Source organism: Nothobranchius furzeri, chromosome 15 (assembly GCF_043380555.1).
Source record: "Nothobranchius furzeri strain GRZ-AD chromosome 15, NfurGRZ-RIMD1, whole genome shotgun sequence".
NCBI lineage: Eukaryota > Metazoa > Chordata > Actinopteri > Cyprinodontiformes > Nothobranchiidae > Nothobranchius > Nothobranchius furzeri.
In genome coordinates this window covers 27,830,035-27,850,299 of record NC_091755.1, presented here as the reverse complement: position 1 = coordinate 27,850,299, position 20,265 = coordinate 27,830,035, and the positions used below count along the sequence as shown (strand labels likewise).

Genomic DNA, 20,265 nt, shown 5'->3' with positions numbered 1-20,265 from the left:
ATTGGAACCTTTGTGCTTTTATTTTGACAGTAATTAGTGCATTCTGTTAGTAGAAATATTAGAAATACCTTGTATAAGACATGGCGCTGAAAAAATCTGCATGATAGTACAGCATCTGAGCGAAAATTCTACATGAGTTATAATGATTCTAGATTTTTATCACATGCTCTTATATATTACAGGTAATTTTACCAAAGTAGAAATGGGGGGGGGGGGGGGGGGGGTCCTTACACTGCTCACAAAATATTTGATGGAAAACTACAATATATATATATATATTTACAACTTCAACACCCAACACCGTTAAAAGTCCCCTGAAAGCAATAAGTCATCTCTGCAGTAAATAAATAAATAAATAATTAGTCTCCGTAAGATTTTCTAAACAAACACACGGACTCCAAAAGGGATCACAAACGAGATGCACACTGGCACACCCAAACGTATCTCCACACAGGCCCTTCTCTACGAGTTTATCCATGACAGCAAACATCGAAAACATCCTTTTGGACAACGGCCTTCTCTCAGCGCTCTCACCCTTAAGACTCTGGGATGAAAACACTCGCTGATTATCAACAGGTTCTCCCACAGCGGTCCCTGTACCCCAAACCATCATCTGTTTGTTTCTCTCGGTTATTAAAAAGGACCGCAAAAGCATTTATTTTCTTCTCCATCCAGTTCCTATTCATCTGGACTCCTGCATAGCTGAGCTGCGTCGCGTGGTGGAGGAGGTGGAGGAGTCAGTCAGACCGATTCAGTCTCTGGGGGGGCACATGTCGAGTAAGCAGGAGGAACCGGGTTGGGTTTGATGGCTCTGCTTTTCATGTAGGAGATCAGCTGCTCAGGGATCTCAGCCAGGACGTCTTTAGCCAACCGGGCCATGCTGAGGATGTGGTTGCCCGTGCGGTCCATGTAGTCTCTGAACGGTACAAACTGTTGCAGCATGGGAAAGAAATCAATCAGTACCTTTAAGTGTTATACAAGGATCGGCTCTGCAGCCTCTGAAAATAAAACAAATGTATGATGTAGGGACAGCTGGGTTGGAAAACTAGCTTTAATAATCAAATTTCCCATACTAAAAACTGTTTTCTAGACTTAGATGATAACAACCAGCAGATATCTGACCAAATCTTATAATTAATGTTAAAAATATAATTTATTTTAAACAAACATTATGAGAATTTTTTCAAATTTGCAGGTGGTACAAATCCTAAACTCCTGTAACCGATTTGTAGCTAAATGGTTTTTAATTTGTGATTCCTTCTGAAGATTTTAATTATCTGATTATTTCCAGAAAACAAGAATAATATAGCAAATGAGTTCAGGAAGCATATTTTACGCATGTTTTTTTCCTTAAATGCATTTAAAAAGATAATTATTCATTATACTAAATAAATATGCACAATTCCCTTACATTTTTTCACCTTTTATATGATCATTTGAACAGAAAATGAGTTTTACAACATAGATTGACCCTTTCAGTCTGCTTTCAATAACAAATGAGCTCTATGTGCACTCTAAAAATAAAATGTTGAATTTACTTCATCCAGTTTTGTCAACTGGTTCCAACTAAACCATGTAGCTTGTATATGAAAAGTAATAGGTGTTATGCTAAAAGTAAATAAATAATACTCTTTACACTTAAATAATTAGGTTTAATGGAACAGCTTCATTTCTTAGAGTAAAAAAATCTGAAAAACCTCTGGATTTAATTCACTGAGATTGAGGGGAAAATGAAAAAAAAAGCTGAATTTGGAAGTCAAAACAACAAAACTTTAAATATTAACTTCTCCAAATATGTACCTTTTATTGTTAAGCTGTCTTTTTTTCACCCAAACTGTAACATTTTCTTTTAGACATAAAACAATAAAATAAAACTCTAAAACACTGTGTTAAAAATAACTAGCTGAGCAGTTAGAAACCTCTTATGTCATAAAAAACTAATGAAATTTACATTTTTACCCTCACAATTTCATCATTAAATTTACATCTAGGTGATCGAAATATTTTCTCTATGTAAACTCTGAGTCACATTCAGTTCACTATTTTATGCTGTTTGAGCTAAAGCTGAAGGAATCCATTTCTTTTGACTCTTATGTCTATTATAGGCTGTCAAGAACCAGGGACGGGTGTAGAAATACTTCACAGAAAGGGAAAAAATGACACTTTCCTTTCTTTGAGCCTTTAGGAAATGTTAAATGTAATTTGACACCGGAGTAAGATGTTAGAAATCTTTTACCTGAACGATGTCTCTCTCTGCCAACTTTCCCCTGGAGGAGATTCTGACGTCGTCACCATCGAGTTCAACCATAGCTACAAGGAGAAAATGTCTTACTGGCAGATCATTTCAACGATGCATGTGTTCATTTAAGACTCTATGCAAGCCAAATATACTGTAATAATAAGAAACGGACAACTTGATGCATCTTTGCGAGTTTCTCACCATCAAACTCAGCTTGGCCGACTCCAACTATAATGATGGACATGGGAAGTTTGGCTGCCTGTAATAAAAAAATAATCACCAATGAGTCAGAACATGGAGGGGTTACGTTTCTAAAAGTGTGCCTGTAAACTCTAACCTCCAACCACTTTCTCCCCAGGAATAAAATAAGATTGAGATAATTATGCATGAAAGGAAACCAGTTCCTTGACTGTCTCACATCTCATTATGCTGCACAGTTTGTGTTGTCCCGGGCGTTAAGATAAACACAAGAGGCATTATTCAGCTCAGGTTGGCACTGATCCTGCCTATAACTGATTATTTTAACTAACCACCACTCATATTGTCTGTTTTGCACCACACTGCCAGTGTGGCTAGTTCTGTTTACAGCTGCAGACGCCTGTTATATTCAAGACATGCCAAACAGAGCTCATTATGTCTGTCAGTATCTGCACTTAGCCGCCGTCTCTTATCTGGAGCAGTCCAACTCTGTGGTACCAGATTGTGTATGGTGCACCATTAGTGAGCCGTGATTGTTTTGGCAGAGCAAACAACGGGAAGAGGCGGCTGCATCAGCCGCAAAAATGGTTGAAAAGTTTTTAAAAAGGTTTTTAGGGAACGTTTAACAAAAACATAACATTTTCAGACAAGGGGTTTTATTTTAAAGCTTGATATGATGCTGAAAATGATTTGAAGCGCGACATCTGCAGTGAATGTGACACCTGTGAGTACAATTCCACCTTTTATAAACCATCAGTGTATCAGTCACCAGTGCAAAAACAAGTCTTTCTCATACCTCCATCATCAAAAAAACACATCTGAGGTAAAAGATGACCCCACAAAAAAATAACCCTCAGCTGACTGATGTGGTGAATCTGGTAGCAGCAGACATCATCCAGATGGAATCTGCACATAACCTTTAATGTGTGCATGTTAAAAAAAATATTCAGAATAGTGTCAAAAATGTGTCAGTTTGTGTTTCTTTATTTGAGGGAAATGTGTGGGCGTCTGGCTGGCCCTGAACAAATTTAAATGTGCTCTGTAGTTGTGGGTTATTTTGCATGGAAATCATCAGCAGCAGCACTTCCTGTGCAGTCTCTTCCACCAGGAATGTGTTCATGTTTCTGCTAGAAAAAACAAATGACACTAGCATTTGCTTGAACTGTCATGACATTTTTGAAACTGGCGTTTTGTTAAGATTCAGACTCACACTAGCCAGTAACTCCTCAGTCTGGTCAGAATTAATGTTGTTTTTTAAAACTGAGCTGAAATGAGAGGGCTCCGGCTTGAATGAAAGGCATGTTTGGGGTAGAAATGCTTTTACAGGGTAAGAAGTAGGTCAGCTTTCCTAGAAAATAACCTTCAGGGAGCGGCCTGTCACAGATAGGAGTAAATAGACGTTAGAGGACCACCCCCTTCATGTTCTTTATCAGTTTCGCCTCTCCATCTCTTCTTTCCCATTTTATCCTTTCCTCCATTCGACTTGCTCCTTACAATCCCTTCCTCCAGCTCAGAAAAAGATTCATATTCAATTTGCCCCCTTTCCAGCGGACCTGCGAGTGCATGCAGTACCTATAAATGCCAGATCAAATTCTGCTTTCAGAGCTGAATTATTCACTCTACACCATTTGTTACTTTCCCTGTACTGTAAAGTCACTCTGGGGATCTCACTCATTCAATTTGTCTGGATCCAGACTCGCCGCTCTCACAACACAACTCTGTTCTGGTTCTGATATCAAACATTTCAGTCAAAACAGACGGATTATTTAGTGGCTGACCCACAGACCAGAGACAAGAACAGCTATGTGTAACTTAACTCCTGTAATACAGCACAAGTCGTATTTTTTATGCTAAAAATGAGAAACATTTCACCGCTCATCAATCTGATGCTGACAAGGATGAAAAAGGTGCCACATCACCCCGCTTCTCCTCCAGCTTCATTGGCTGCCAGTCAACTTCAGGGTTCATTTCAAGATCCTGGTTCTGGTCTATAGGGCCTTACATGGACAAGCACCATCTTACATTGGTGATCTTCTTAGTCCCTACACCCCCAGCAGGTCCCTGAGGTCCAGTGATCAAAGCCTACTGGTTGTGCAGCACCAGGCTAAAGACCAAAGGTGACAGATCATGTGTTGCTGTGGCCCCCAGACGCTGGAACTCTCTCCCCCTGAGCCTGAGATCAGTGGACTCAGTGGACTCCTTTAAAAAGCAGCTGAAGACTCACCTCTTCAAGCTGGATTTTGCATGACCTTCTTCACCACTCTCTCTTTATTCTGCTCCCCCCACCTATTCCACCTTCCTCAGGATCCACTGATTTCCCTCTTTCCTATTCACTCTCTCTCTTTCTTTACATTTTTTAATCTCAATTGTCTATTTTTGCTCATTTTAAATATATTTTTAACCATTTTCTAAATTCTTTTTAGATTTTTACATTTTTTGTTTTTGTGAAGCGCCTCGTGATTTTTATCTTGAGAGGCGCTATAGAAATTATATTTTCTTCTTCTTCTTCTTCTTCTTCTTCTTCTTCTTCTTCTTCTTCTTCTTCTTCTTCTTCTTCTTATATTGAGGAAAACTGTTATTTTTATTTATTTGAAAGGAAAAATGTTTAAAGTGACAACGCCTAATAATATAGAAGCTTTTGGGATATTTTGTTCAATTCAGTCTTTTTCCTTTTCTTTTTTTATCTTAACTCCAATACTTCAATTTTGCTCCTGGTAGAAAACAAAGATATGAATAAAAAAAATCAATCTAAATAAAAATAGTCACAATAAAGCACTTGGAGATTTAATTAAGATCTCGCAGCTGTTTTTGATTTATAAAATAAATTTATTTATCCATTTATTCATTGATTGTTTTTGAATATTTTACACAACAACCCTTTAACCGGCTGGCAACCATGTGGTAGAACACATTCGTCCCTATATCTTATATAAAAAAGGACTGAAAACAGAAATCTAGAAAATAAAAATCCTTACTATTTAATTTTTTTTATTTGCATCATAATATTACTATAGTTTTGTGTGATTTATACCATATCATATGCACATTTACTATCCAAATAGAACAAAAACTATTTTTTTTCAGTATTTTTGTGTGGAAGTTAAAGGGTTAACCGCTCAATATGGGATGCACTTGTGTTTATTACATTTTGAACTATGTTTGTTGTTTTACTAATCTAAAAGGTTAAACTATCGTGAGAGTTGCTGGGTCAGTTAGCAACAACAAGTTTAGCAAAAATGAACATTTATTTTTCATTATAAGTGTTCTAAATTAATATTTATAGGTTGAAATCAAGCACCCCCAAAATGGAGCTCTAAAATTGAGTCAAACCCGGAAGTACCAAAAATTGCAGTTCCACCCTCATCCGCTGGGGGCTGGTGTCAGAAGCGAGCAAATCCTCATTGACTCCCATTTTAAAAATACCAATTTCACAGCAGAAATAAACATGTTTACAGCCTGGTACCAAAACACGTTTTTTGTTTAAATTATCTAGTTTACACTCATGACAACTCTGAGAGGGGTGAATTTTTTTCCTCACTCTTCTGTTTAAGTGTATTAAAAGCCTAAAATTCTGTATAATGAATGAGCATCCGACCCACGTGACCACAAAGCTAGCTCCGTGGAAAGGCCTCAGTAGAGCCTCGGTCTGGCTTGGAAACTGCTCTGGCATTTTGAGTCTCTGTGTTTGTGTCACGCTGCCTTCCTCTCAGCCCTCGACATCCTCCCCCGGAGGAACCCACACTCATAGAGCCCGGTCCAACTCCACTACCCAGCATTCCCAGCGCCAGCCTTCCGGCTCACGTCACCCGACACGTCTACATAAGGAAGTACAGCACAACACTAGATCACTCTGTCATCGATCCAGACTATGTTCCGAGTCCTCACCGAATCCTACCGGATTACTCTAACCAGTTCTGACCAGACCAGCCCAAGCTACTCACCCTGCTGACTCATAGTAAGTCAGCTTGTTTCCTTTTGGAGTCGCCGTGCTCACTAGCCTGTTACGGTTTGGCTCCTAGAGCAAACACATGTTTATCTGCCCGGCGTCAGTCACTCCGCGCTTGGGTCATAAATACATGCTACAATCCAAACTCTCGCTGCGGTCCCGCTCCGCTCAAGTCAGGCCTAACAGTTTGTGTATTCTTTTTTTTGATATTTTCAGTGCAATTGTTGAACAAAATGACTTGCTGTGGCATGAATTGCACTAATAGAGCATCCAAGGAGTCTCCACTTCATTTTTTTCGGTAAGTAAAATTATATTTATGTATTTTAGGTCACTGCCGAGCTGAGCTTAGATTTTAACATGTACTGTTTAACCATGAAATTTAAATGTAATAGGGTAAAACCCAGTGCATTTAACATAATGCTGCACTTTAGAAAATGGGTTGAAATATAACATGTTTGTGGAGCTGGGTTCCGACTATCGGCTTGTGGAGCTCTCGGGAGACCGATGTTTTCCACCCGTTTCTCCCCTGGCTTTGCGGCTTCTGTTTGCTGTGCGGAATGCTGGCTGTTTCTCCCTGCAGCTCGGCGCATCTCTGTCTGATCGCGGCTTCTGTTTGATGCGCCGGGCTGCCGGCTTGTGGAGCTCTGGGTTGGAAACCTTTCCACCTGGTTCTCCCCAGCGGCAGCTCTGCGCATCTCAGATCGCAGCGGTGCTTGTCTGCTGTGCGGCTGCCAGCTTATGGAGGTCTCGGAGACCTCTGTGTTCCACCTGGTTTTACCCAGCGGTCAGCCCGGCGTATCTCTGACTCAGAAGCTCTGGTGTTGTGCACAGTTAACTCCGGTTGTAGCTAGGTTGCTACCTCCGTTAGCTTAGCTCCCACCTCCGCGTTAGCTTTGGGTTAGCCAGGGTTAGCTTCAGGTTAGCTTATAGCTAGTTCGTCAGTTGATCCCAGCCTTACAGCCCCACCCTCAGCTCCTCCTCTCTTCCCTTTTGTGGAATTGTCTGGGCTTGACGGAACCTGTGACACGGTCAAAATGGCGGTGGTGGCCACCTCCCAATTGGTCTCAAAAACGTGATATTGGAGCCTATGGAAAGGAGATGCCCAGTATATTCATGTTGATGGTTGAAATCCAGGAAATGCTGCAACAAATTGAAAGATAAGTGGTTGAAAATGCTGTTTTACAAGAAAATAATTTGATAAAACAAAGATTTATTGCTGTTGAAGTGACCGTGTGTATTTTCCCTGCTGATAGGGGGCAGTGTATACCTAAATCATTGCAAGCAAGCAATGTTTTTGTGTTCGAGTAGGATCTTACCAACGGATGGCCATTAAGGTCAAAAATCCCTGGGAGCGCAATTTTCAAATAAGTACATCGTCAGATCGTTCAACCTCCAGCAAAATGACAAGCACACCAGACTCCCTTTCATCATTGGCAATAAGTGAAGAGATAAATGTGTAAAATAACAACGTTTTTGGAGAAAGTTTTGTAACCGTTCGGTACAAATCAGTAAATGTATTTTGTCCTCACGGGCTTCCATAGAAAAATGATGTCTAATATAGCGTTGCCCAGAGACTTATATCCGCTCCCATGTATTTTAGACCCGATTTTTATAGTCATATGTTATGAAGCCGCCAATATTTATCAACAACTAGGCATAATTTAATTCATTTTCAACAACAATTTTGTGGATATTTTCGGAGATTAATGGTGAAAACTGCACATTGTCCTTTTAATACAGCAATCTGGAGTTTTCCACCTTTCAGGAATTATGTATAATTTTTTTAATAATCTGTGAAAGTGATACTCATACCCTGATAAAATGGAGACACTATGCCATTTGTTTTTTTTTTTTTTTTTTTTTTGTTAAGCCTGTCCCTGTCCCGTACATCGCTATGCTATATGGATTGAGCACTGCTCAGCATTAACCAATAGCATTAGGGACCCGTTTAGGCACATATGTCAGAGTGTTCACGTACATTTGAGGACGTATCTAGACCGATGCAGAGTTGGTGACCTTTCTAATGGACAAGTATGCCTTTAAAATACATTTATATTTAAATAAACAGCATAACATGAACATAATACTGCAAAACAACCTGTTGTAGCTCTGTTGGCTTGTTAGAGGTGTGCGTTCACCAATGAGAGGCATTGCTTCTAGCTGTAATCACGGAAATAGAGGGGCTTAAGGTGCAATACATTTTTCTGCCTTCTCCTTTAAACCAGTAATTAAACTACAATTGCTACATCAGTTTAATGCAATCTTCAGCAACAATGTTAAAGTAGAACAGCGGAAACCTGCAGACATGAGTGTTGCATGGAACCTGATTTCTATTTTGTCTCTGCAGAGTAAAGGTTGAATGTCATGTGGAAAAGGTGCATCCAGGCTTTAGCTCTAAAGGCAGAAATCCTGGTCCCCAGTGGCAGCAGAGCAGCAGACAAGATCTTAAAAGGAAGGTGTGGCTGTTCGAATGGTTTGATTAACAGTCGCAAATTCCCTTTAAACCCAGTCTGCTGGGGGTCAGAGCGCTGTCGCTGTGAGGGTTTACCTGGATGATGATGACTCACCAAACACACACATAAAAAGCGCTGCAGCCTTTTCAAGATACAATGACACCGCATGCCAAACAGGCAAAAACAGACAAAAGGTTGGAGAAACATCAGGTGATCCATTTGAAGCATAAATAAGATCCAGCATCACCACGTTACATGTAAACAAAGATGTTTTTACAGAAATGCCAACATCATCCAGCTGCACTCACGTTCACGATGGCCTCCTTGGTCTGAGCCATGTCTGAGATGACTCCATCCGTGATGATGAGCAGGACGAAGTACTGAGATCCATCCTGAACAGCTTCTGCATACCTGAGCCAAAACAAATCAATAATCACAGCCGCCTCATTCAGAAAACACTGATGTAACTTTGTGGCTCCACATAGAAGATTTAGCCTGGCATAAACCAGATAGGTTCCAATAAAAGAAATTAAAATATTTTTAAAAACATGTTCTTTCCTTCCTCAGTGAGTGACAGAAAAGAGTCATAAAAACATGTCAAAAAATATTCTAACATGCTGTAGCTCTTCACATCTGAGAGGTCTTTCCAGACGCCATTACAAAAACCATCAGAGACACCACAGAGAGCGTGTCCTAGTTTCAATTGCCCATCGCGGGCTGCTCCATGAATAATGTATTAAACTGTTTATGCAAGTGCAGCAGTCTTATTCTCTCAGAACATTATTGATCGCCAAGCACTCATAAGAGCAGACTCGATGAGAAACAAAAGAAGAGAACAACACAACGGATTATCGCCAGAGCCAAGGACAGGTCAGAGGTGAGACATCGGCTCTCACACCCGTTTGATAAATTTGACTGCAACAGGCTGACATTTTAATCACAGGGCACGCACGTCAGCGACAGCAGAAAGAGCTATGAACAGTGTTTAGAGATTAAAGACACATTATTCCTCCTCAGCGGCTTCACAATAAGATGAGCGATGGTCTGTGGAGACGTTTAGATTACAAGGAGTAAGTGAAGCACCAAAGTCATGTCTGTATAATCTATTTTTGCACAAATCACAGCAGAAAATGAGCAAATTAAGGGTATTTCTCATTTATCATCCTGCTTTATATGTGGACAACAACATGCATCATGCATAAACATCTAGCTAACCTTTAACATGCTTTATTGGTTCGCTCACAGCAGCTAACCTGAGAGAATATCAGCTTCCAGCTCATCTCACCATCATGGTCAAGTCTTATTCTAATCCTTTCATAACTGGATTTAGGGGGAGCTTTCTCACTTGTTTGTTTGGATTTTTTTTGTTTTGTTTTGTTTTTTTGCATCTCTTGAGATTTGTTCCACTTTTGTAAAAAAAAAAAAAAACCTCATAATTATAATAATGGAAGAATAAAATGGGTTTATTCCACCCGTGGCTATACTGAACATATTAGGCATAAAGGCTGCAAAAAAACTCCATAAATATTTTCTATTGCTCCAAACCAACACTGTTTACAAGCATGACGTGACATTTTATTACACATAAAATCCTTCTGAGACTTTTTCTTGCTTGCGTTTTTATGCTTGAAATAAATTAACAAGTCCTTCAGGGTCGTTTGTGTTTGTAGGGTTTCTGGTGGACAACATGTTTGAATTTATTAAAATTTTGCTTTTAGTTGTCTCAGAATCAAAGTTTAGAAGTTTAGATCATTTTTTTTTTCAAATTTATGATAATGCTAAGAAATAGTCACATTTAAATCCAAATGTACTTTGTAAAATAGTGTTTTTACAAAGTACTTTAAAGTTTAACATAAATTATGTGAAGGAATGGATGCAGGCAAGTAAAACATCCAAAGCATAAAAGGTATTTTTCAAAGTTACTGATAAACTAGATTTAGTTTAGGCGTCATTCTTCTACAAAGTTAAAGTCACCTGATTAGATAGAAACACAGACTATTATAATTCATATTACACAGGTTATTGCTTCATAAGTACTAACTCTGGATGCATGTTGGCTAAAAATAATATTCAAATGTTTCACAGAATGGTCATCTTTAACAACAACATGTTTAAAGGTGTGGAACACTGAGAAAACTTTTTTATGAATTTTTTGATTATAAGCAGTCACTGTGAGTGTTTCATGCTGGCTGAACATGAAAATAGTCTCCTACACCTACCTCCTGCGTTAGCTTCTGATAGAAAATAGATGGTGAAACTCCAAGATTTGAAAATTCTGACAGATCTACGTTACACTGTCACTTAATATTTATTGACTCACCCCCCTTGACTCACGACGGGGAAGACTGTTGGTGGTTTAAAGTCCAGGAAACCGCAGACAACGTTCCGACCAGTATAGCTAACTGTTAGCAACTTCACCACATAAATATCAGGTCACTCATAAAAAAGTCATTTTTAGTCAATGAGCTTATCTCTGCATATAAACTGGATTTATTTGTTTTAACCGAAACTTGGCTTGATTCAGTTAATTACAACACTATCCTAATTGAGTCTTCTCCCCCTGACTATAGCTTCATGAGTGTCAACTGTGAAAATAGATGTGGGGGAGGAATAGCTCAAATCTTCAAAGCCTCTCCAGTGCAAACAGTTATCCTATGGAGATTATTCTTCTTTTGAATATATTTGTGCTGTCCTTCAAAGTTGTCCAAAAGCACAGCTGCTAACTGTTTATAGACCTCCTAATCAACCAGTCGTAGTTTTCCTTGAAGAATTCTGTGATTTGCTTTCTGGAATCTGTGTTCACTTTGACAACATTATTTTATCAGGTGACTATAACATTCATGTTGATAATCCTGAAACCCCTCATACAAGAGATTTTCTGGCTCTGACTGACACCTTCAATCTGACCCAACATATACAGGGCCCCACTCACTCTCAGGGCCACACACTCGATCTTGTCATCACAAAGGGTGTCACTGCCTCTACATCTGTTGTGGACTTAGCCTTATCCGACCACTGTTGTATCTTTATTGACGTCTGCTTGTTTCCCTATCGCCAGAATAACTTTGTGATGATCAAAAAATGAGCTATAAATGAGGAAACGTATGCTCTCTTTGAGCAGGCACTCGTCAAATCTGCTAGCCCAGTCCCAAAGACCGCTGATCATTTGCTGGAAATGTTTAACTAAAGTATGGCAAAAATAATGGATGACATTGCTCCTGTTAAATTGAAAAAATCCTCTGGCAAATAGAAGGCTCAATGGAGAAATGTCTCATCAGTTAAATCACTGTTTAACCGCAGTTAAATCACAGAAGAAAGAATGTAGGAGAACAGAAAGGAAACGGCGCGAATCCAAACTTGACTCAAACTATCTGACCCATAAAGAAGCACTTTGCAAATACAACTCTGTAATTTCTAAAGCAAGACAATCTTATTTCTCCACCATTATAAACAAAAAAGCAAATAACACTCGTGCCCCATTCTCCACTATTGAGAAGCTAACAAATCCCTCTTCTCAGCTGGCTCCTGGGTTACTCTCAGTTAATAAGTGCAATGAATTTGCCTCTTTCTTTAAGAGCAAAGTAGAGGACGTAAGATCTCATATTTCATCTAAGTTGCTTAACATTTCTCACTCTGAACCACAAACTAGTTTGAGAGATGAGCTTAGAATGCTGTCTAATTATAGCCCTGTTGACCTTGTCACTTTGGAAAAGGCTGTACATAGTCTAAGTTCCTCTACATCGAGCTGGACATTTTGCCCCCTAGTTTTTTTAAATCTGTGTTTCACCTTATAGCATCTGATGTGCTTTCAATTGCTAACACCTCTCTGCTGACCGGCACTTTCCCCAAATCCCTTAAAATGGCTGTTGTAAAGCCTTTACTTAAAAAGAACAACCTGGATGTTTCTGTCTTTATCAACTACAGACCAATATCAAATCTACCTTTCATCGGAAAAATAAATGAAAAAAATTGTTTTTAACCAACTGTCTGCTTTCTTAAAGGGGCATTATGGAAGTTTGACAGCCAAAACATGTATAGAAATAATAAATTTCTTCTTCATACATTCTCCTGCAACGCCCTGGTCCTGTAGAATGAGCCCTGGTATTTTTACTGTGATTGCCTGTTTTTCTGTAAAATCACAGAAAAAGAGAGCTGCTCGGGTCGAGCAGGCTGCTTCATGCATGTTCACGCTCAGGCATAGCCCTCCGAACCATTCTTTGAACGTTGTTTCAGCTGTCATCAAGGATATAAATGTTACAGATGAAAAGGACATCACTGGCGCTTTAGCTCGCCTAGTAAAGTGTCGGACTTTCGTGAGGAAGACCTGGATTCGATTCTGGATGTGAACATAGTTTTTTTTTAGATTTTCTTTTTTACATTAATGGTATATTTTTTACAGTAAGATGCCCAAATTTTTATTTGAGACTCGCCGAACGGCATTGAATTCACAGATAAAAAAGATGTGGGTTCAACTTTCATTTTGGAACAATTTTTCAAGCAAGGGAATGGAGTGATCTGAGCATGCAGGAGGACTGACCGATCTTAAACCTTTGTCGGCTGTGCTGAAGAGAAAGGTACAGAACCAAATTATTTAATTAATTAGCTACACGTTCTCCTGCCCTCTGTCCTCCGGGCCACACACACACACACACACACACACACACACACACACACACACACACACACACACACACACACACACAAGGGACTGTCTCAGCTGTTATTTTCGTTAAGGAGTGTGCACGTACAGCATGCGCGCCTCATGCATGAGCCTACTATTGAAGCTGCCGTTATGCTTTTGGCCTGAGGGGGCAATCGCGAGCATAAAAAATTCAAAACTCCGTAAAGTCCCTTTAACTTCAACTTCCTGTCTTGATCTCTACCAGTCAGGCTTTAGACAACACCATAGTACTGAAACTGGCCTGGTGAAAGTAGTAAACGACATTTGATTAAATAGTGATGCTGGGAAGACAACTGTTCTCATGGTCTTGGATCTCAGTGCAGCGTACGATACTGTTGACTACAGCATACTAATAGAAAGACTTGAATGCTGTGGATAGGGCTGTAGCGAAGCCTCGACGAAGTCGACGGCTCGATTCTAAAAATTTGTCGACGTCAGATCCGGAAGTCGACGCACCGCGCCCACTTGTTGCATCCCCAGGAGTTTGTAAATAGAGGAGGAATCTGCCTGTTTTTCCTCTAGTTCGCCCTCTTCTCCGCCTTCACTAACATCTCCGCCAAATACCGAAGACCCGGAACAACGTCCGTCCACTACTAGATTATTTTCCTGGTTTGCCCCTTCGTCTCCCGGCAACGGACAACAACTTCCGGGGTCAGATGCGCTGCTTCGTGTCTACCGCAGATGTAGAAAATCACCGGGAGCGCTTCTCCCTTCATTAAGGAGCTTCTTTCAGACATGAGGAGAGCTGTTTTGGTGGTAGCAGTCTCTCCTCCGTGCTGGTCTGTTTGCTGCTGGGTGTTTTTGGTTTATTTAAACTTGGTAACTTGAACTTAATGTTGGTAAAGCTACTGTTAGCATCTTCGCTAACAGCTTCTTGCGTTGGGATAAGCTGTTACGTTTTGGTTTAGAGTTCATCTTTTTTGTGGTGTAGATCTCCCTTTCATTACATTTAGAGTGTTGTGGGTTTTCGGTTTAGTGTAAAATATCACCTGAGTTTGGTTTAACCCGTAAGACCACTCGCCTCACGCACATAAGTGACCAAAACAAAGCAGCATGGAGACACTCCATCTTCTACCACCTCTCAGGCAGCAGCCTGCACTCCCAAGTTCTACATGTCACCAGAACATAACCAACCAACACAATAAAAGCAGTGTTATACAAAATGGAAGGCCTGTAGTGTTTATTCTCTTACAGTAAGAATTTATCAATTTTTTGAGGAATTTATTTGAGATTTTCTGGTTTTTGTTAATTGTGCAATAGAAAAATAATCATTAGATTAATTTTCTAAATAGTCATTAGAATAGTCGACTATTCGATAAAATAATCGTCAGAATAATCGTTTTAAAAATAATCGTTTACCCCCAGCCCTAGCTGTGGAGGTCTTTCTGGCTAGGTCATCTGCTGGCTAAAGTCCTATTTAGAGCATAGGAGTTTCTATGTGTCTATCGGTTATCATGCCTCAGCTCCTACATCCCTAACATGTGGTGTCCCTCAGGGTTCAATCCTTGGCTCTCTTTTGTTTAATCTGTATATGCTTCCACTCAGCCAAATCATAAAAAAACACTTTATTGGTTATCATAGTTATGCAGATGGCACACAGTTATATCTATCCCTGTCTTCCAATAACTTTGCTCCTCTTGAATCCCTCTATCATTGCCTCAATAAAGTTCCAGACTGGATGTCAAAAAATCTTCTTAAACTTAATAGAGACAAAACTGAAGTAATTATTTTTGGGAGGAAAGACCAGAGACTGAAGACCGCCACACTGTTGAGATTGAAAGGCTTTGAAGTAGCAGAAACCGTAAGGAACCTTGGGGCCATTATTGATAGCGACTTAAGCTTCACCAGCTACATGAAGGCAGTCACGAAGTGAGCTTTTTGTCATTTAAAAAACATTGCAAAGGTTAAAAACTTCATATCACCTGTAGACCTAGAAAAGCTTGTTCATGCTTTCATCACAAGCAGGGTGGATTACTGCAACGGTCTTTTCACTGGTCTCCCTACAAAAATAATAACCTCTTGAAATGATCCAAAATGCAGTAGCAAGGCTACTGACCAGAACCAAAAGAAATGATCACATCACACCAATCCTAAAATCTTTACATTGGCTACCAATAACTTGCAGGATTGATTTTAAAGTCCTTTTACTTGCTTTTAAATCATTAAATGGCCAAGCACCCCTCTATATGGCAGAGATGTTTGAAAAGTATTGCCCTTCAAAATCACTTAGGGAGGCAGAAAAAAAAACAACTGGTACAACCCAGAGCCCACACCAAGCACGGAGAGTCTGCCTTTAGCTGCTATGTGGTCCGTCTCTGGAACCGTTTTCCAATAGACATTAAGACCTCTCTCACCATTTCCATTTTTAAATCCAGATTAAAAACCAACTTTTTTATGATGCCTTCCATTAACCTATCTGTGTTCTACTAGGTTTTTATCTATGTTGTTAAATTTATTCTATATGTGTTTGGTATGTATGTGCTGCTTTATTGTTGTTTTATAATTTTTAGTGACATTTTTACTGAATATGCTTTTATTTTTGTGTGCTATGTTCCGTATCTATATTCTTTGATTTTGTTATGCATAACATGATGTGAAATTTAAATCTGTGATTATTTTAACTATGTGAAGCACATTGGGCCACCGTTTTGTGGGCTATATAATAAACTTGACCATGACTATGACATGGCAGAGGCTACTCCAGGCTTGTGCTATTTGTGGAGATAAAACATCCATGTTGCAAGTCAGTGGTAGAGTCGCGTTGCTGTTAGCCAATCCAAGGTGATGTCTACATATCAGGAAATAAGGCTCCAAAACCTGCCGTCTGAAGCTCAGCAGTGATGTGGGTGACTACTAGATTGTGATACAGGCGCACCGGTATCCCCATTCTCCCCCGAGAACAACTTACAAGACATTCATTCCTAATAGAAAAGAGTGAACCACACCTTTAAATACAACCTTCCTGTGCTGAGACTCTGTGACATTTGTGCTGTAATAGCATTTTTAAAGGGGCAGTGTGTAGTTGTTACCTTTAATCTCTGGAAATATATATCAAAATGTTGTTGAAAATGATTAAAATGGTGTCCAGTCATTTAAAAATATTGGTGTACCATATAACGATAAAAATACATAGGGTGCGGGTCTGTCTTTGAGGGACGTCATATTAGACGCCATGTTTCCTTCTGGCTGGCTCGGGGTCCTGCGCCTATTGATGATGTCACATTAGATGATTGGCTGTATACGACTTTACAATGTTACCACGTTTGAAAATATGTAGGCATTAAGAAACACACATTTAATAAATTTAAAACCTATATAAATATAAAAACTTTTTCCAAAATCTATGTGAAAGAACAGAATAGAAAAAAAAGATGCAATATATTTTGTGCCAGTGGAATTGCCTTAATATGATGACGTCATCGGCAGGCGCAGGACCCCGAGCAGGTCCAGAAACTAGAGCGCCAGAAAACTACAATCAGCATTGCGTTCTCTCAATGGAATTAACTGAAGTACCATCAAAGTCTCAGGAGTCATGTCGAGGTTGCTTTCTGCTCCACAGGTAATAACATTTATTGTAATGTATATTTTAAGTAGCAACAGTCACGGCAATATGTAGTATAACTACCCTGAAATGTATGTACTGCCCCCTAGTGCCAGGAAACTACACACTGCCATTTTAAGCATGCTTTCACATTGAAAATGTACTGAACATTGTGACTCATCATCACTGTATGAAAAGCAACATGACATAAAATAAGCCTCCTGGAGTTCGTCCCACCTTGCATTCACACTTTCATCACTTCAGATGTCTATAAATACAGCAGTTAGTTCTCTAAAGATGTCTGGCCTCCCTTATTCCTGATTACCATTTCTTTTCATCTCAGCCTGGCAGCTGAATGTTTGTTTTTTCATCATTAGTTCTGCTCAGAGAAACCACCACTTATTGATGTAATACCTCAGATTGTGTGGCTACCTCAGGAAGTTACACACGTGTAGGTAGAGATTAGTGATCGCACCTCGCCACATGATTGACAACAGGAGCAAAGTTGGTGGGTCCATAAAGCTGAACCGTCTTAAGGCTTTGGTGGTAAGCTTCAAGGATTCCCTCTATACCATTACAGTATGGGTTCTCGACGTTGCCATTCTGGAAGGAACAAGACAAGTGGATTACTGGGATGAAATACATGGATGGGAATCAGAACTGACACAGTTTATTGAATTTGTTTATTGTTTTTTCATAACGTGGTCCAACTTTCAGCTTAAACATGAGCAATCTGCAACTGGTGGAAGCTACATTCATGTCTCTGGAGTAATTTGTCCAAGTCTTCGTCCACCTTAAATGGATCAGGAATCACTGTCCATCTGGAACTTGTCTCTTCAGTCTGAAATCATCAGAGTCGTTTTTCCTGGGTTCTCTTATTTAACTGATTTGGTTCCCCTGTTGACCCCATTCAGGAAACCTATCACAACCTGCCTCACAATTCTGCCCCAACAACCAATCAAGGATATAAAAAAAAGCTGAGTGTGGTGGCTTCAAATAGCTGAATTCACTCTAATAAAAAATATGCTGAATTTACTTAACTAAGTTATATCAACTGGTTCCACTAACCCTACTGAATTAAAGTGACAGTGTGTATTTTCCTTGCTGATAGGGGGCATACATACATATCTAAATCACTGCAAGTAAGTTGTATTTTTGTGTCTGAGTAAGACCTTACCAAAGGATGGCCATTAGGGTCAAAAATACCTAAGAGTGCAACCTCCAGCAAAATGACGAGAACATCAGACTACATTTTATCACCGGCAAAAAATGAAGAGGTAAATGTTTAAAACTGCAACGTTTATGAATGGTGAAGGTTTTGTAACTGTTACAAATCAATAAATGCATTTTGTCCTCATAGGCTCCCGTAGAAGGAAACATGGCGTCACCCAGAAACTTAGGGTGTTTCTCAATGTCAAGGCGCCTGGCCTTGCGAGGTGATGTCTTGCGAGGCCATGTGCCTAAGGACACTGTCCTTCCTTGGTTAAAGAAAACGGTTAAATGGAACAGACTTGTATCACGTGACTGCGGCTTCCACAGCAGTCACGTAACGTCACGTGACACGGGAGATAACTTTATATTTTACATGTATTAGTTTCAGCATAAATATATAAAGAACCTTTTACTTTTTAAATTGTGTATATGTTTATTAAATTAAAAATATAAGTGAGTTACTACCCGCTAGCCACCAAAGTTGCAACTACTAAGCAACTAGCCAACAATAGATAACTTCTTTGGATCTAAAAAAAATGTTAAATTAGCTGACTTACTTTTAAACTTGAAAATTGTCCCCAAAGTAGCTGCCGGCTTCTGATCCGCTGTCCTTTTGAAAATACCGCGGTGTATTCTGGGTAATTTTTGACCAAGGCTAGGCTACAAGACACCTCCCGTGTGTCCTTGCTCAGCTAGCTAAACGGGTAACAAACGGAGAACACACGCCTTGGTAGAACATGAATATTGGAACCGATTAGAACACGTCTTGGCTGCTCCTGATGACGTATCTCCTAGGCAACCGGGCCAGGGCCAAGACATCAAGGCAAGGTTCCTTGACATCGAGAAACACCCTTAGACCCACTCCCATGTGTTTTAGAACCGATTTTTATTTTTCTGTTTTAAAGCCGACTATTTTTCAACAATTGCGCAACATTTAATTCGTTTTTAGATGTTAAGTACAACATTTCAATGGATATTTCCAGAGACGGTAAAAACTACACATTGTCTCTTTAAATGTAAAGAGTAATTTACATTGTTATATATTGTTATTTTAAAAGAAGATGTATCTAACTTACACAACTTGGTTAAGTAAATTCAACATTTCATTTTTAGAGAGTAGACTGTGTTAAATACAGATTAAACCACAGAAAAATTTAGACATTTATAACATGGACATTTTTCTCTAGTTTCAGCATAAAGATTACCAAATTGAACTAAACTTTAAGTTTTATTGGTTACCGTAAATCAATCAAAATCAATAATTTTGCCAATTAACAATTAGACCAATAAGGTTGTGTCAGTTTTCTTAGAACTTGTATTTTCCCCACTAATAACCACATTACGTGGCTTTTTAAACCTCAAATTTTCCTGGCAAACATGATTAACCTACAACTTTTAATAAGAGTTCAGCTCAAATTCTTATACAAAAGCTGATGTAGCTGAATGTAGAATTTTCCTGTGATCTACCAGACAAGATGCATGCTTGAGGGCTGAGTGACACTGCAAAGGCCTCCAGAGATGTGCTTGTCAAACTTTGTTTTGACTGCTGTCTTCCTTGACCGTAGGGCAAGATTTAAAGCAAGACACTACAACAAATATTGTTCCAAAGATTTCAACTTTACATGTGAGCCCACTTATCTGATTACAGTTTGAAAAAGTGAGAGTTCAGTAATGCGGTGAGATGAATCTTTGCACAATGTTAATGGAGGCATGGAGCTATACAGACGTTACCCTGTAGACACACTCCTCATTAGGCTGTACTGTGCAGCCACCAGAGTACATTAGCTGGCTGAGAAAAGCTAAATTGATTTAAGAGTCTTTTGGCCCTACAGAACCTGATTTGCACTATAAAGGGTAAATGGAATTCTGAATTATGTATGATAAACGTGTAGACACATTAATGCCAAAATGCATGTAACCATAATGCATTTTCACCCAAAAGTGATCAAAGCTGCAAATTCAAGGGAGAAGGTAAACCTACATTGATTCATCTTA

General features: G+C 39.4%; 1 protein-coding gene across 3 annotated transcripts in view; it reads right to left on the bottom strand.

The window, feature by feature from the left end:
- Positions 1 to 342: 342 nt before the first annotated feature.
- The window catches only part of cpne5a (copine Va), a 100,212-nt gene continuing 80,289 nt past the window's right edge, over positions 343 to 20,265 (bottom strand). For all 3 annotated transcript variants that reach the window (XM_015967756.3, XM_015967754.3, XM_070544638.1), the window contains 5 exons: positions 17,534 to 17,661; positions 9,145 to 9,247; positions 2,441 to 2,498; positions 2,237 to 2,310; positions 343 to 930 (listed from right to left, as the gene is read on the bottom strand). In XM_015967756.3, coding sequence (XP_015823242.1) covers positions 742 to 930; positions 2,237 to 2,310; positions 2,441 to 2,498; positions 9,145 to 9,247; positions 17,534 to 17,661 — 552 coding nt within the window. In that variant the 3' untranslated portion in view covers positions 343 to 741. The remainder of the gene's footprint in view (positions 931 to 2,236; positions 2,311 to 2,440; positions 2,499 to 9,144; positions 9,248 to 17,533; positions 17,662 to 20,265) is intronic.